This window comes from Triturus cristatus, chromosome 2_1, assembly GCF_964204655.1.
Source record: "Triturus cristatus chromosome 2_1, aTriCri1.1, whole genome shotgun sequence".
Classification (NCBI taxonomy): domain Eukaryota; kingdom Metazoa; phylum Chordata; class Amphibia; order Caudata; family Salamandridae; genus Triturus; species Triturus cristatus.
This window is the reverse complement of record NC_140581.1, coordinates 1049526294-1049545068: the sequence shown is the minus strand read 5'-3', so window position 1 is coordinate 1049545068 and position 18775 is coordinate 1049526294. Positions and strand designations below refer to the sequence as shown.

The 18775-nt window shown below is 43.7% G+C and overlaps 1 protein-coding gene across 1 annotated transcript in view; it reads right to left on the bottom strand.

Annotated features, from left to right (window-relative positions):
* EGF (epidermal growth factor) overlaps positions 1–18775 on the bottom strand; it is a 732085-nt gene that overhangs the window by 257244 nt on the left and 456066 nt on the right. The window contains exons 15-17 of the mRNA XM_085635667.1: positions 12678–12842; positions 9850–9969; positions 8833–8958 (exon numbers count right to left, since the gene is read on the bottom strand). Coding sequence (XP_085491793.1) covers positions 8833–8958; positions 9850–9969; positions 12678–12842 — 411 coding nt within the window. The remainder of the gene's footprint in view (positions 1–8832; positions 8959–9849; positions 9970–12677; positions 12843–18775) is intronic.

The window sequence follows — 18775 nt, the reverse complement described above, 5'->3', positions numbered from 1 at the left end:
AGTTATAGTTAGCTGAACTAACTATAACGGGGGAATTTCAATGGTTTTGTACGAGTGAAAAGTCCAGCTAACTATAACACCCCTGAAACCTATGGTTTTTTCAGTGAATTTCTAAGGTTTTTTAAATGCTAATTCCTAACTATAAGTTGCCTGAAACCTATGTTTTTTTCAGTGAATTTCAAAGGTTTTTTAAATGTTAATTTCTAACTATCGCTACAGAGATAGGACATGTGAAGAAAGAAGAAAAAACGCACAGAAAGAAAAAAAGAAATGCAGAAAGAAGCAACAGAAGTCCTCAAAGACGAAGAAAAGTGCAGGAAGAAGGATAATGTGCATAAAGAACAAACAGAAGAGCAGAAAGAAGCCTTGTTGCAAAATCATCCTGTACCCTCAACATTTTCAGACGGATACTGGTGGTAACTGAGTCTGACGAACCACTCCTGGAGCCAGTGCTATGTTAAAAGACACTCAGAATACAGTGAAAACACCTACATACACTAGGGAACACTGTGTGTTGGGGTCCCCCTGTGATCAGCATGACCTCCTCTGTAAGCCCCTAGTATATAGGGCAGGGGATTAAAACTACCTCTTAAAACGCGCCACAGGGCGTGTTTGCACACGTCACCTCAGGCCCCGTCCCCTCACTTCCCCACTGTGTAAACACGCCCTGTGGCCGTTTTAAGTTGGGAGATTAAGTCCCCTTGAATCCTGAGGGTCCCTAGGGTCCAACTAGACCACTAGGTACCTCCAGTAAGCTCCACAGAGCTGCGTTGCAGAGAGATGTAAAAAGGGGCACGGCCTAGACCACCTCTCTGCAACGCAGCGGAGTGGTGCTTACTGGAAGCACCTGGTGGGCTAGTTGGCCCCCAGGGTCCTTCAGGATTGAAGGGGAATTATTTCCCCAACTTAAATCGCGCCACAGGGCTTGTTTGCACACGTTAACTCAGGCCCCGTCTCCTCCCTTCACCACTGTGTAAACACGCCCTGTGGCCGTTTTAAGTTGGGAGATTAAGTTAATTTGAATCCTGAGGGTCCCTAGGGTCCAACTATCCCACTAGGTACCTCCAGTATGCGCCACAGAGCTGCGTTGCAGAGAGGTGTAAAAAGTGGCACGGCCTGGACCACCTCTCTGCAACGCAGCTCAGTGGTGCTTACTGGAAGCACCTGGTGGGCTAGTTAGCCCCCAGGGGCCCTCAGGATTGAAGGGGAATTATTTCCCCAACTTAAAACGCGCCATAGAGCGTGTTTGCACATGTCACCTCAGGCCCCGTCCCCTTCCTTCCCCACTGTGTAAACATGCCCTGTGGCCGTTTTTTAAGTTGGGAGATTAAGTCCCCTTGAATCCTGAGGATCCCTAGGGGCAAAATAGCCCACTAGGTACGTCCAGTAAGCGCCATTGCAGAGAGGTGTAAAAAGGGGCCCGGCCTGCACCACCTCTCTGCAACGCAGAGCAGTGGCACTTACTGGAAGCACCTGGTGGGCTAGTTGGCCCCCAGGGTCCCTCAGGATTGAAAGGGAATTATTTTCCCAACTTAAAAACGTGCCACAGGACGTGTTTGCACACGTCACCTCAGGCCCCGTCCCCTCCCTTCACCACTGTGTAAACGCGTCCTGTGGCCGTTTTAAGTTGAGAGATTAAGTCCCCTTGAATCCTAAGGGTCCCTAGGGTCAAACTAGCCCGCTAGGTACCTCCAGTAAGCGCCACAGAGCTGTGTTGCATAGAGGTGTAAAAAGGGGCGTAAAAAGGGGCGTGGCCTCAGAACACCTGTCTGCAACGCAGCTCCCTGGCGCACACTGGAGATACCTGTTGGGCTAGTTGGCCCTCAGGGACCCTCAGTATTGAAGGGGAATTAATTCCCCAACTTACAACTGGCCAGTGGGTGCGTTTGCAGAGTGCTGCAAGGAGGGGGCGTGGCCTCCAGCGCGATGCCGGTCTTTTATTTATTTTATTTTTTTAAGAAGGAGGGCTGTGTGGCCCCCCCTTCTTTTTCTAATTTACTGGCCCTGTGGACCCCATCCCCCAGGGCCTGCACTCTAATTCTTTTTGTTGAAAAAAATACATTTGGCCCTCCCAAGGCCTTAATCGGCCCCGGGGACCCCAACCCCCGGGTCATGGCCTTTTTTTTATTTAAACTCTTTAGGAGGGGGCTGCGTTGCCCCCCTCCTCAGGCCACTTATGGCTCCGAGGACCCCATCCCCCGGGGCCAGCCTTTGTTTTTTATTATTTTAAAAATATATATATTTATAGAAACACCTAGGACATGCTGGACAAACCGTATGTACCTATCACCATGACGATTTGCGTGATATTCATTAAAAGGCGACTATGCATAGAATGAATACACATGGAATGTATTTACACCGCTAGTGAAGCTCTGACGTGTCTGACGCCCTACCGTGCCTAATCCCGGCGCCCCCGCCGGTGGGTACTCTCCAAGTAGACACCCTTGTCGTTTATTTATACAAACATGGGTAGCTATTGACGGGCACATTTAATATACACGCACACCAAGCCATTCAAAGGGGATTCGGCAAAAATTCGACCAAACTATGCAAGAAACCCCCCTCACGGTTAATAAAAAACACATCCACCACCGGATGTGTAATACCTTTTTTTTTACTCTCTGGAAAGGAGACGAACCTCACTTGAGAGTCACAGCGTGCTCCTGGCTGAGCCCAATGCTGTGTTACACCCACCAGTGCCCGCCGATTGCCTCACACCTCTGTGTTGTATTCCACCAGCTAGTGCGTATGCTATGACACTCTCTAGCCCATGTGCACTGTAACACCACCCCGTCAATATGTCATGCCACACTTGCCTTCGCACGGGTTATATTGCCCCATCTAACGTGCCTTCCTCGATGTGTATGTTATAACACACAGCGCTATGCCATACATATTACAAACTGGGATCCATATCTTTGTCACAGTGCATATGCAACGTTACACTCCCCAGCACATATTTTATATTACAACTTTAGAGACTAGTTATGTTACACAACACTGCCCTGTGCATATTACACTCCAAGGCGCATATCGCATAGCACGCGCTAGTGCCTGTGCTATCTTGCGCTCTCCAATGAATCTGTCATTGCGCACAATGTATTGCATATTATATTTCACGCCCCGGTTCATCTTATATCACACTTTTTGGTGCATAGTTTTTACCATATACTACATCTAGTTTTCATTTTCAATCGTGCTCTCAGGACTATGTTCTATATAACACTGCGTCCACCTACCCTTTTCACGGGCATTACATTTTGCGATGGGGAAGGAGGGTCAGGGGGTGTTTCTGCCAAGTGAGCCCGGAGTCACAGTTACAAACGTCCTCTTCTTCCTGAATAAAAGTGAGATTATGCTGCATACTTGTTCATATTTTAAGTAGTTCGCACAGACACACATTTTAAAAACAATAAAGTTCCTAATACCCACCTTCTCTGAACAGTTAGCTTGCTGCCCCATCCACCTCCTCCCTATCCTCTGTTGTCTGAATCCATGGACTACCCTCCTCCCTCCTGCCATGCATGGTCTGATGTGCTGCCACTGCCCTCCATTTAGCATGATGTACCAGTCCACTCCTCCTGCCCTCCATTGCCCAATTCTATGGCCCATCATTGACCTCCTGCTTAGCCTCTGTGCTTAGCTTGCTGCTCCTATTCTCCTTCCCCCTGCCCTCCGATGTATTTGTGCATGCCCCTGATCCATCCTTTTTGCCCACTATGTTCCATGGACCTGCCACTCCTATCTACTCTGAGTGTTCTGTTGAGCTGCCACTCCCCTCCCACCTGCCTAGCATTGTCAGACGACTGTAACCTGTCCCTGCCACCTCCACCCTGCCTGTCCACATGCCATGCCCCTATCCCCTTCCTCCTGTCCTCCATGGTCCATTTTACTGCCACACCCTTCTGCCCTCCCTGATCTGTTGTGCTGCAACTGTTCCTCCTGCCTGCCCCGCGCGGTCTGTTGTGAGGCCCCTTCCCCTGAACTCTCTTGTCTGTGCCCAGGTCCTGACCCTCCCTTCTATCCTCCATGGTCCTTTGTGCATGCCCCTGCACCCTCCTTCTTGCCCATCATAACCAATGTGCTGCCACTAACCCTCCCGCTTGCCATGCATGGTCTTCTGTGCTGTCATGGCCCCTCCCACCTTCCCTGTGTGGTCAGCTAGCTGCCCCTGACCCCCTCCCACCTTCCCTCCATGGTCTGTGTGTCTACCACCATAGTCTCATTGTTGCTCTCCATGGTGTGTCTTGTTTCTAGTGCCCATCCTGCCTGACCTCCATGGTCATCTTGCTGCTCCTGCCCTGCCACCTTGCCCCCAGTCCTCTGTTTCCATGTGCAGACCCCCTATTCCCTCCCTCCTGGCTTGTCTGTTCCATTGTAATGCCCCTGATCCGTCCCTCCTGCCCTTTATGGTCTGTTATGCTGCAGCTTTCTCTCCTGTCTGTCCATTATGGTCAGCTAGCTACCATTGCCTCTTTCCCATCTGTTCTCTGCTGTCCATATGCATGGTCCTGTCCCCTCCCTATTGCTTTCTATGGATTGTTGTGCTGCACTCCCGTCCCACATGCGCTGTGTGGTGTATTGTGCTGCTGCAAACCCTGATGCCTGCCCTGTAGGGTCAGTTTGGTGCACCTCTCCATGTCCCTCCTGTCCTCTGTTATCCGAGTCCATGTCCCTACCCCAATTCCTCCTGCCTACCATGATTCAATGTACCATACTTGTGAACATTTTGAACTTGGTAAGAGGGAGATTTTGAAAAAAAACTGGGGTATTGATTTTCCCCTTTGAGTTACATTGAAAAAGAGGAGATTGTAGACAGGAGACAGATCAAATAAAGCCCATTTGAGCTTAAAAACATTGGACGTTTTCGGGCTGAAACGGGTCTGTTGGCATGTATGGTTGTACTACCACTGCCTCTTCCTTCTGCCCACAATGGTCTATTATATTGCCACAGCCTCTCTTGCCAGTCCTGTATTGTTGGTTTGTTGCCCCTGCCCCCCTTTCCACTGCCTTCCATAGTCTGTTGTGCTGACACTGCCCTTCCTGCCTGCCCAGTGTGGTCAAATTGTTGCCTCTGCACTCTCCTACCTGCCTTCAATTTTCAGAGTCCGTGCCCCTGGCCTCTGCCTCTCAACAGTATCCCAATGAACAACTAGATTGCTAACATTTTATATTTATTACAAAAGTGTGGAACGCCTGACGTCATCTTGATGTAATCAAAACTGTAATACCTAGAGTATTTCCTTTAGAAATTACATATATGAGAGGGTCTTATTTGCATCAAAATGATGGTTAGTGCTCTAAAAAACTAAAATGAGGACATATTTTCTGAGTTTTCAAATAGCGACAAAGAACTTTTAAATTATTTGTAATCTTTATGTTTTTTTATCCAGTTGACCACTTGATGAAAGGTTGCACCTTGGCGAGAGGATGTGGTGTTACTTCCAGAGCTGCAGACTTTGCAACTGGGGAACCAGGTTGGAGTTTCTGCTTCAGCTCAACATTCTGTGATTGTGGTCAAATCACTTAATCTCCCCATGCCTACAACCCAAATGAATTTGATCTTGTGTGATGTAACCAATGCTCATGTAAAGCATTCCAATACCTGACAAGTCTGCACTATATAAAACTGCAAATACACAAAAAATAAGTGTTTTGCACACTTCTGTCACTGGGCTACATGTGGGCTACATCTGGGTGATATTTGTGCTGCATTTAGGCTCTTTTGTGTCTGGTGGCCATCTTGGGAGATTTATTTGTTATGAAGTTTCCTAATTTCCTCATTTACTGCAGTCTCCTCAGTAGGAAATGCTTTCAGTTTTTTACTTTGATTCCATCAAGAAGGTATTCAGATATGTCACACATTTGCCATAAATTCTGAATGTTAGCACTCTAGTTGCTCATTAGATCACTGTAGTAAAGCTACTGCTCACCACGGAAGTCTGCTGCTGGTATTAAAAGTGCATGTTTCAGTCTGCATATCAGAATTTTTTAATGAAATAGAAGAGGATTTGAGAAGTCACTCAAAATGTGCCCTAATTTTTCTTTCTTCAGCACTAATCATAATTTCTATGGCAAAATGAACCCCCTCATTGTGTTCCTTTTTAAATTAAACGTTTTAAGTGTTACCAGTTTATTCCAATCAAGATAGCTTCAGGTGTGCCATACTTTTGTCATAAGTAAGACAGTAAGCGCTCTAGTTGTTCTTAAGAACACTCTGGGACATTCTGTCATTAGGCTATACCTGGGCTACATCTGGGTGATATTTGGGCTACATTTGGGCTCTTTTGTCTCTGGTGGCCATCTTGGGAGATTTATTTGTTATGAAGTTTCCTAATTTCCTCATTTACTGCAGTCTCCTCAGTGGGAATACTTTCAGTTTTTTATTTTGGTTCGATCAAGAAGGCATTCAGATGTGTCACACATTTGCCATAAATTCTGAATGTTAGCACTATAGTTGCTCATTAGATCACTGTAGTAAAGCTACTGCTCACCAGGGAAGTCTGCTGCTGGTATTCAAAGTGCATGTTTCAGTCTGCATGTCAGAATTTTTTCATGACATAGAAGAGGATTTGAGAAGTCAAAATGTGCCCTAATTTTTCTTTCTGCAGCACTAATCATAATTTCTATGGCAAAATGAATCCCCTCATTGTGTTCCTTTGTAAATTAAATGTTTTAAGTGTTACCACTTTATTCCATTCAAGATGGCTTCAGGTGTGCCATACTTTTGTCATAAGTAAGACTGTTAGCGCTCTAGTTGTTCGTTAGAACACTCTGGTACATTCTGTCTTTGGGCTATACTTGGGCTACATCTGGGTGATATTTGGGCTACATTTGGGCTCTTTTGTCTCTGGTGGCCATCTTGGGAGATTTATTTGTTATGAAGTTTCCTAATTTCCTCATTTACTGCAGTTTCCTCAGTAGGAAATACTTTCAGTTTTTTACTTGGTTCCATCAAGAAGGCATTCAGACGTGTCACACATTTGCCATAAATTCTGAATGTTAGCACTCTAGTTGCTCATTAGATCACTGTAGTAAAGCTACTGCTCACCAGGGAAGTCTGCTGCTGGTATTCAAAGTGCATGTTTCAGTCTGCATGTCAGAATTTTTTCATGACATAGAAAAGGATTTGAGAAGTCAAAATGTGCCCTAATTTTTCTTTCTGCAGCACTAATCATAATTTCTATGGCAAAATGAATCCCCTCATTGTGTTCCTTTGTAAATTAAACGTTTTAAGTGTTACCACTTTATTCCATTCAAGATGGCTTCAGGTGTGCCATACTTTTGTCATAAGTAAGACTGTTAGCGCTCTAGTTGTTCGTTAGAACACTCTGGGACATTCTGTCATTGGGCTATACTTGGGCTACATCTGGGTGATATTTGGGCTACATTTGGGCTCTTTTGTCTCTGGTGGCCATTTTGGGAGACTTATTTGTTATGATGTTTCCTAATTTCCTCATTTACTACAGTCTCCTCAGTAGGAAATACTTTCAGTTTTTTACTTTGATTCCATCAAGAAGGCATTCAGATGTGTCACAAATTTGCCATAAATTCAGAATGTTAGCACTCTAGTTGCTTATTAGATCAGTGTAGTAAAGCTACTGCTCACCAGGGAAGTCTGCTGCTGGTATTGAAAGTGCATGTTTCAGTCTGCATGTCAGAATCTTTTAATGAAATAGAAGAAGTCACTCAAAATGTGCCCTAATTTTTCTTTCTGCAGCACTAATCATACTTTCTATGGCAAAATGAACCCCCTCATTTTGTTCCTTTTAAATTAAATGTTTTAAGAATTACCACTTTATTCCAACCAAGATGGCTTCAGGTGTGCCATACGTTTGTCATAAGTAGGACTGTTAGCGCTCTAGTTGTTCTTTAGAACACTCTGGGAAGCTGCAGTAGAACACAAAGGAATCAACTGACAGTCTCTGCCCTTGTTGGATGTACATGTTTTACTGAGAATGTCAGACTTCATTCTCACATGACTGAGAAAGATAATGTGAATTTACAGAAAATATGCTCTCAGTTAGCTTATAGATCACCTTCCAAACCTCTGTGGGAAAAGCATGAGAAAATAGTTTTCTCTCAAACATGATTCATGATATCACAGCAGAAGGCTTTTTCACATGGTAAAATCACCTTAGAACACACCACAATTCCTAAAATGAGTATGGTACCATCAACAAATGATTTATAATGTAACTAAAGTCTTAAAACCTTCTATTAACTGCAATGCTTTTTAATGAGGTGCTATCATGCATATTGGTCCCAAGATGGCTGCCAACACTTCTTGGATGAAGTGCTGACAGCTAATCAGATCTCACGATGAGATATGTGGTTAGGCTCCGCCCAAATATATATGTGATTTTACTTTTAATTATCTCAGGAACTGCTGAACGGATTTACACCATTTAAGCACAAGGCACATGCATGACCTGAGGACCACCTCTTTGCCAAATTTCAAGTAATTCTGTTCAGCCGTTTCGGGCTGTACCTTCGACTAAAGGTCCTATGGGAAAATGCACGGGGAAAACATGTTTTGGGACCCCCCTTTTTTCTCAGCCCCCGCTTGACGAATCACCCCGATACTTTCAGGGTAGGAGCTGAGCGGAGCGCCCCATTAGTTTTGAAAATATCACGAAGATAAGTCAACCGGCGCCAAAGTTATCCAAAATAGAATTTTCAGATTTCCTATGGGAACTCGGTCCTAACTATAACTATCTACTGGCGACCGCCAGTAGATAATATATATATATATATTTATCAAAGTTAGCATTGGTAACATCATCTTACTTTTATGCCCTTCTTCCGTGTCATCATATCAAATCTTACCTTCACACAGAAGTCCATCACCTTTGTATCCTTCAAAGCATTTGCAGACATAGCCTCCCTCTGTATTAATGCAATCAGCTCGTGTTGGGTCACAGAGAGCATTTATGCTGTAACATTCATCAACATCTGCATAAAAGAAAATTATTCGACATGTGAGCTCACAAATGGAAATTTTTCATGAACTGTGTATTCTATTTATGTGCAATTCTTCTTTTATAGGCATGGTTCTCAAAACATTGATTTAAATAGCATTTAGGATGGGCATGGTGTGACAAATGGTGGCCATACTTCCTTTAGGTGAAACACTTCTATGTGCAGGTGAAACTCGTTTTGTGACGTTCGTGGTCTTTTTTCATAATTCTTTTATTTACACATTTATGGTGCCACAATTAAGGTTTCATCAAGGTTTGAGTACAGTTTTATGTGACACATTATTTATCTATTAACGATAGGGGGTCACATTTTCTACCCTTGATGCAAGAATTTAAAAAGCAAACACAAGGAGATGATGGACGCAGTGCTGAAACTTTTCAGACACTCACCCCCGTCAACGATCTTTGTTGAAACCATCATCATTCTTTAGCTCACTTCGCCACCTCAGTTCAGACCCAGCTATATGCAAATCAGTCTTGACCCTGTGCCTCTTGGGAACAGTCCAGCCCGATCTGCCAAGCCAGGTCTTTTCTGAACCGGAAACAAGCATCCTGGGACCGGTTTAGGGGTAACACCCCTCATCAGCCAGGCTAGCTTGAATCCAGTGGCAAAGTGAGCAACGGAGCAAGAATTTAACATACAACCTGGTTTCAATGAAATGTAAATATTTCTCCCTATGCTATCCTAGGTCGATTGGTACCACACTTCCTTTTTTCAATTTTGTGACATCGCTTTCTGAAGCCAATTGCATTCTATCTCTACAAAGATCCACATAGCAGTTGTATGGCGTCTGTATGACACACTGACAACAGCAGCTGGCACATAGTTGACATTTCATACCTCATGTTAAGAATTCTACATTACCCTTGCACGAAAAGCCATCACCGCTGAATCCTCTGAAACACTGACAGCTGACACCATCTTCTATAGTCATCTGCTGAGCATTGATGTCACAGTCTAATGTGGTGGAGATGTTGTCTTGATCTGTAAGGCAACCAAGTTATTCAGTGGTGTGTAAAAAATAGACATATGGAGACTGAATGATCAAAACTTGCTAGAGTCTTCTATGTCTACTCAGGGGTTAGAATTGGAGCTGCCTCCCGTGGCTTCCTTTTCAAACAGGAGTGGACCTCTTTCCAGCCCTGCCACCCCCTCTGGCTACCTGCAAAGATAATTTTTGAAGTGCTGTCACAGGTAGTAGCACTGCAGATGTGCTTAGCCCCATGCTCATACCTCTGTTTGACACCATGGAGGGGGCCTGAAGCATCACAAATGAGCCCGCTGCTGTGGAGTATTGGCTGTGAAGGCGATCTGATGCTGTCATTGAATCTGTGTATGTGAGTGAAGTGCTAAGCTTGGCAAACAGCCGAAAAGGCAGATGTACCAAAGCATCACAACTTTTTTCAGCAGCAGGACCAGTATCAAAGCAGTTGGAAAGAAAGTTAAGTAAAATAAATGTATTAATTGATGTAGGGAAGGCTGAAGTGTGAGTGCATCAGTGAGTCTGTGTCAGTGCCTGTCCATACAGCTAGCCCTGGCACAGTGGTGGTAATTTATTTTTGGCTTATTGTGGGCATGCAAAGGATGATGGTTGCCACTCTTGTCATAATGCTAATTCTTGGCATAATATGAGCATCTATGATAAATGAGTGCCTGCTCCTGGCAGTATGCTGGTATTTATTGGCCTATTGTGGGCATCCATGGCATGTTGAAGCCCACCCCTGACATAACGCTGGCCCTGGCACAATAGGGGCATTATTTGGCGTATTTGTGTACTCTCACAAGAAAATGGTGCCCAAACCTGGCAGAATGTTGGTGTTTCTTGATATAGTGTCAGCAAGAAGAGCATGAAGGTGTGCACTCGAGATTACCCTGGTGCTGGTTTACTTGTCAAAGTCCCTGGCATATATTAGGCATCCATGGCGTGATGGTAAACCTTTGGCTTATTTTATGCATCCCTATCAACTGATGCTAATACATGGACATGTAAGAAAGAATGTGCATATATACATTCTGGTGGCTCCACGAATATTTGCTGATGGTGGCACAGATATTTGTGTATAAAAGGTGTATTTAATAAAAATTAAAATATAGTGCTTTAGGACGAAAATAGTGTTTTTTTATCAACAGGATAATCTTTTATTTGGAGGAAATGTAAGCATATTCATTCAAAATGAAAGCTTGTATTGATTTCTAAAATTGTGGGGAAAATGATTACATTTCGAAAATATATTAAGGAATGCATTAAATGCATATTGCACAAACAAGGCTACAAAGCAACAGCACATTGTACAAGGATAGCCCTACAACTGAGCTTAGGGGGACGCTGGGTGCATGAGAATACAAGTAGTGGACAGGCAGACAAGTGGCTCAGTGAACATATTGAAGAAGGAAGAGTGCACATGGTACTCTGTGAGATGAGGTACTGAGGTGGGATGCACACAGCTTGGCTGCAGGGTTTGCCTGAGATTGGAATTAGAGGGGGGTGTTGTGCAAGTTGGAAGGAATAAGCGAGATGGGAACATGAAGGAAGGGGGCTCTCTTCTGGAAGTAAAAACATGGACAAGGGATTTAGTTGAGGAGCTGGCAGCGGAAGTGGGAAGAGGGGAGTCTTCAATGGGGACCAATCATTAGGGAGTTTGCACTGTAACAAGGTGACACTGATTAGTGATAATTCATGGCAAATCTTTGAAGAGTCACTGGTAATGTTTCCTTGATGAGAGAGACCACTTTATGTTATGTCTGTTGTGCCATAACTCGTGAATGCATTTAATAAGGTACCTTATAGAATGCATTTGAAAAAAACTATATGTGAATGAACTTGCAATACTGTTTAGCTTTTCTGTTTTCTGCCTGTGATTGTGGGGGCTGCTTCTAAGTAGTTTCTCTGTCATAAAAAAGGTAGGATGAACAATTAAAGGAAGAGCAATTCAGAATTAAAGGAAAAAGCTATATTCAATATAAATAAATAGTAAGCCATGTGCGATTGCATATCCAGAATCTTTTAACTTTCCTTTATACTTATGAGTTTTTATAGTCAATCTTTAGGTGAAATGGAACGAGAAATGCACCACTTTAAAATCATTTATTTCAAAAAGCTTTTTGGGAAAGGGTGAACCTTAAATATGCATGGGGTGAGTCAGGCTTACTTAGCTAAACTTGAAAAGGTTAATGATTGCCACTTCAGGACCTATGACATTTTAGCCAATTTAGATGAAACATTAAGCTTTAAAGTGGACTCCTCGGCCCCATTTCTAGAAATGTTTTCTCCCTCGAAAAACTGTTAACCCCCCAAATATCTCCTTCTCCCACGCTGGACCACAGGGCTCCTTGCTTTGCTCACTAGCTCAGTGCAGTTGTGGGAAAGAATTTACCAAATCACAGCAGCCATCACCTTGAACGTTTTGAAAGCCACCGCTGACAATGGCAAACCTTCAGGAGCATTCCACACCCCAAACAACCTGCCTCTGTGTATAAAACGACATATGACATTGTGTGAGTGTCTGCTTTTTATAAAAGCACACTCCAGAATTGGTTTAGAGTTGGTGCTCATCGAACATCTAGAAGATTCAGCTCTGGATTCTGAGAAATCTGAGAATGTGCTATTACCGCTCAACTCCTGATCAAGCCACTAGTCTTTACCTGGTTAAAAGATTGTAAATTGTAGATAGTGTCAAGAAACCCACACTTACCTTGCACCATAATTTCTGCAACCAGAACAGGTCTGCTTTGCAGTTCTTGCCCAATGCCTGTTGCATTCGACTCACTGCCAGTTGAGTGGTTAAAGTTAGAGTCCTTCAAAGTTGATGTTTTACTCCACGGTGAAGCAATAATTTGTGGGTGTTCCTCTGCTGAAACTGTACAATAAAAGGAAAAGCAGCTAAAACTTTCTTTTCATATCTTGCAGTCGAAATAAGCAGAGTGCAATTAATTATGCAAACATATGCAGTAATTTAAACTTAACAGAATTTAGACATGCAGACTTTGACATTAACAATTAGACATACTTTATTTACTAATTATATGATTGAGGTAATTTGTGTAAATGCCAACAGGTGTAGTCCAAAGTTCAGGAATTCGTCTCTGCTCCTTATTTAGCTGAAGTAGGCCCCAGTTTATCAAAGAATTCAATGCTTTTCCCAACAACAAATGATTTTAAGATGAGTTAGGTTTTTCCTCTGGTTCCTGAGGCAATCACTGGATTCTGGGAACTATTCACGATGAGTACTGTACTTTATCACCGCTGACCGAGGGCTTCAAGGATAACTGATGTCGATATTGTATTTATGTCCTTCCTTCTATCCTATTGTAAAGCGCTCTGATATCCCTCGGGATCTTGTTCGCGCTGTACAAAGCTTTATAAATAAATAAACTGCACTCCAGTCAGTATCATCTTAAAGATTTCAGGGGCCCTGGTAAAGACCTACTTTAGGGGGCCCTGTCTGGAACAGCTTTGAATTTTATTACACATTTTCTACTAAACAATATTAACTAATACATTAATGGTTGAGATGGAGAAGTAGACGGATATGAAATAGAGCGAAAGGGGGGGGTCTTGGAAAGTGGGGGCCCTGGGCGATTGCCCACTCTGCCCATGCCATAAAACACCTCTGACTCTAATTGAATAATCAAGTTACTCACTTAGTATATTTGGCTCTCCAAGGGCAGCTCGGTCAAGCAGTCAAGACTTTTCCAAGAGGCAGTAGTAGGTCTGCACTCAGATCCAGTTTTACACATAATAAACTCAATTGCCATCAGCAGTTTAGTATTAACAAAAAATTTGTATCCACAGGCAGAAAATATACTGATGAACAATAATAAAAAACAGGATGTTTTATCTTCTGGAGCAGAATGCTGTTTCTTGTTATCTCTAACTGGCACATGCATCAACAATGCCATTTGCGATTCCTTAATAGCGAAAAATAAGGATTCGCTAATAAGGAATAGCAAAAGGCTATGCATGTAGAAATCGCTTACAAAATAGCGATTTCTAAACATTCCTTAATTGCTACTCGAAAAATTGCGAGTCGCAATTAAGGAATACCTCCCCATTGATTCCTATGGGCCTAGAGGCCCATAGGAATGAATGGGAGGACTTTCTCAATTTGCTAATCTCAATTAGAGAATCTCAAATTGCTCATGCTATTTCAAGGGTGCCAGGGAGTCAAAAAGGACACCCTGTTGCACCCCTGAAATCTGCATATGAATACATCTTGCACACACACATGCCCCAAGGGCATGTGTGTGTGTAAAATGGAACTTTGAAAAATGCACTTTAGTGCATTTTTCAAATTTTTTGCAAATTACCATGAAGTTCAACTTCATGGTAATTTGCTCCCCCTATTAGCGAAATCGCTAATTTTTAAACTTTCATGCATTGCATTTAAGGAATCTCAATTTGGGATTCCTTAAATGCAATCGCAATTTAAGGAATCGCTATTTAGAGATTCCTTAAATAGCGATTTTTGCATTTGGGATGATGCATCCCAAATGCTAAAATACCGGTCGCAAAGGGGCAGATTCTGCTAGTCTGCCCGTTTGCGAGCAGGTTTCTCGTTGATGCATGTGGCCCTTAGTTCCTTGCTGCTTAGCCATTGTGAATTTGTTGTAATAGATATAAACCTGCTCATATAATCTACACTACTGGCTACTGAATTTATTACCTACAATGGCCCTACTTCGTTTACAAAACAGAAGATGAACCTTTGCACTCTAGCTTGCCATGAGCAGTGATTTGCAGCTATATCCTTATCCTTTACATCAGACAACTAGGACCAGACCACCCTTTACAATAGGGATCTCGACTTCTTCATGCTCAAGTCTTTGGCATCTGTATGGCCTCTTTATTGAAACTACAACACATCTCAGTAAATGGCTTTGGTAGGACTCATCTCCATACAAGACGCCACCCTCCCATCCATTTGTATTCACATGAGTGCACAGAGGCAACTAATTTGGGTGTTTAGCAGAACTTAACAATAACCCTAAAAGACACAAACACAGGACTTAGGCTGGAAGGCGCTGGAATACAAATAATGTAGGAACACTGACCAGTGTTATGCTAGAGGAAAAACTATGGATATTCTCCTAAGGGACGCATCATTGTCAACTTTATAACATTTATTACGCTGGCTATGATATGCCTAGAAACTGTACTTGTTCCAGTGGTTTGAGACCAGCTTACTGAAAATCCAGTAAAATGGAGCATCCAAGTAACTCAAAAATAAAATTAAAATTAAATAATTCTCTCTTTTCAATGTCCAAAGAGATGCTTTAGAGCGGTGGTCTCCAACATTTTCTACAATAAGAGCTACTTCTGCTCAAGTACTCAAGTAAAATCATCCCAAACTACAAACAAATGTTCCCTGTAAAACATGACCACATCTGTTAACAATACACTTGTGCTTACTATGGTTGCCATCTTTTTTTGTTGGCCTCCTTAGAAAGACACCGGCCAGGCTGGTAAAAACCAGCCGAGGTGGCAACCCTAGTGACCACCCAAAACTCGACCAGCAGAAATGTTAGGAAAAGTATTACTAATGAGAAATGCCATCACATGACTAATAAAATAAAAGCTGAAGCAGCACATGCCCTCTGTCACAAAGGACATAACCACAGCAATACAGCTCCCCAGGTCAGATTGAATTATACAACTATCAGCATTAAATAGGTTTTGGATATGCAGCCATGTTATCTTCAACACCTTATAAGATTCTGAAGATACACTTTTGTTTATGAAATACCTCTTCTAATTTGGACAAACAAACTAATATTCCTGATTTTGTTTTGTGAAAAAACATTTCTTTTAACAGATTCATTTGGCCATGTCTTTAGAACTACCGAGTTGTTAATAACCAATCTCTAGGCAGAACATATTGTACGTGTCGTCATGGAGCGGGAGGTTCTACAAATCTGTAAAATTACCTCGGATTAGAGAATCGGTGGACACCTCACCCAATTCTAGTGCTCTACACAGAATTCCAAAGTGTTATTGGCTGTGCAATCAGCATGCAACTCTGTCCGCGCTTTCGGGTGCTGCGACTGCTGCTTGCCGGTGATTTAGCTTGGCTGAAGGAGGTCTTCCTGAGATGAGTTGGTAAAGGACCAGGCAGTGGCAGCCTGTTTGCCTATCATCTGGCCTTCCTGACTGGAGGAATGTTGTGGGAGAAGGGGTTATATCTTGACCCTAACACGTCTGTTAACAATTGATAGGCAGGCCCTCTTAGCTTCTGCTCAAGTCGGGTGCGACATCCATACGCGGCATGACCAGAGCAGGGACAGATGTGGCGTGTTAAACTTCGGTTGTATGACTGGCCAGGTCCCATTTCTCATTGCACCTACGCACAAGCCGTGTTCTGCATGGCACCTATCTGCAAGTCTCATTCAGCATAGCACCCTTACCCCTGAGGGGCTTCATGGTAGCTGACACTATGAGCACGTGTGCTATGGTAAACAATACATATTATTCATTGCTCATCTTTTGTAGTTTCTGTGATAAAGGACATGTTTTTTTCCATGGAGGACAATAATAAAAAAGCCAGACATAAAAAGAAGCAGCGATGGAATGAAAACGCTGCATTTTTACTCTTTTCGCTTGCAACAATAATAAATGTATTTGACAAATTTTCAATGTCCACGAAGCAGAAGATTAGAGCCGCACCTGCCAGTAAACTACCAAGCTGGCTGCTGAGGGGGCCCGGGGCTTGTGCTGCCTCACTCGATGCACATGGAATGGTTGGGGGAGGGAAACGCCGTGTTTGTGCTCAGAGGGTGGGGGGAGTGCTCCTAATGCAAAGCTGGAAATAAAGAAGGAGGCCCTGCAGCTGCCGCCCTGCGCACCGCTGCTCGCTCCCGAGGCAAAACGCAGTGGGAGTGAACATGTCAAAAGAGTTGAGACATGCACCCACCTTTAGCCATTTGCGTGCTTTCATTATAGAAAGACACACGCAAAAGCCAATACAATGCGTGGGAGGAGTCAGACCCACACAGAGTAGATACAAGAAGCCTTGCAAAGCAGGGCATGCACGCGGCTAGGCTCGACCTAAAAAGGAAAGCAATGAGAGCAAATATGCTTTGTGTAGACCTAAAATTAAAAATCAGATAGTCATACTTGCTGGAGTAGAGGTGTTCTACAGAATGTTTGGTCATGATCATGATGCAAGGGTGCCTGTGTTACAGACAAGCAGGGCCGGACTGGGAACCAAAACCGGCCCTGGCAAGGTGCTCTGCCGGTCTCCCTGGGGGTTGGGGGTACGGCCAAGTTGTTTGCCAGGGCCGGTTTCGGCCGATTTTGGTACAGAGGCTGATATTGCAGCTATGCTGCAAAAACGGCCCCCACCCTGGTGGCCCACTGGGGAAATGCCCGGTGCCCGCTTCGGCCAGTCCAGCCCTGTTTGGATCAACTTCACATGGGAACAAGAACCCAAGCCTCCTCACCTTTTGAATCCATTTAAAGGTGGAACAAATGCACCAGCTCCACTTCAAAAGGGGTCAGCGACGTGCAGCCAGAGCCTGGGGTGTCACAGTGAGGGAGGTTAGTGTTCTGAGGGGTCCAAGCACAATATACATATGACTGAAAATTAGCATTCTAACACTTACCATTACGTAGAACAAGGCACCAAAACACACATGCTTGCATTCACTCCTCCGTGTGATGAATGGGAAAAGGTGGAATCTATGCCTGTGAATGACGGACAGCTGCTCTCATGCAGGGAAGGAGATTCCAGCACCCGAAACTATGACGCTGAAAGCATCGCTGGCCTATAGTGGATACTGACATAGACTACTATGGCATTGATTCATTATAAAGAGCTTTAGAACAGTAAGCCCTGCGTCATGCGTCAAAGTTCAGAAAGTTGATTGACTGCCTGGCTGCCATCTCTTGCCTCAGAGCAAGGCGGGGCAGGCAGCCTGGGTCAGGCAGCCCAGACTTAAATACATACATTTGTTTAGAGATACGGTCTGTATCTCTAAATAAATCGATCTGTTTAATATTTTTACAGGAATGTGAAGGAAATTATTTCAGGGGGGTGCAGCCCCAGAGCCCTAATCGATAATTCGCCCCTGCTTTCTCAGTAAGTACTCCACAAATTCATGTTTTTCAGCTCTCTTCTTTGTGTGCTTCTCTCCTCCTGACACTTTATTTGTATTCCTCTTTCTCATGTTTGTATACTTCTCTACCACCACCCTTTGCTATGTGTTACCCTCTCTCACCTGTGTGTTCTGTCCGAGTTGTACTTCCCCCGGACCCTCCATGCGCTGCTTTTCTCCTTCCTCTCCCCATTCGCTCCTCTATTATCCCCCATGCCGGACCCCAGCATCTGCAGTACATTTTTTTAAATAGCACTGTTACAGGGATTCTGCTCAGGAACAGAACTATGCTTGGGAGCATAGAACATCAGCATACAGTCACCATAACCCATCAGTATCTAAGGGCCTAAATCCAACTAGCTTACAGTGCCTCACTTGCCCTCCTAACCTTTCCAGACAGAGAAGTGATTTGGCACCCCAGAACACAACACTCTCGACCCTCTCAGTGATCAAGGTAGCAGGTCACCCCCTTTGGTTCTCTCACCCGCACTTGTCCACAATAAATAGAAAAGAGACACAAAGGAAGCTTACAATATTCACTTACACTATTGTGCTCTAATATGCAATAATTTTGCCACAGCTAGAAAACAAATACAGGTCAGTAATGTCATTAGCATGATTAGCAGACCAAACACAATGAAAAGTCATGTCATATTAGCTGACAGATTTGCCTAAACCCACTCTCACTACATAAACTAAG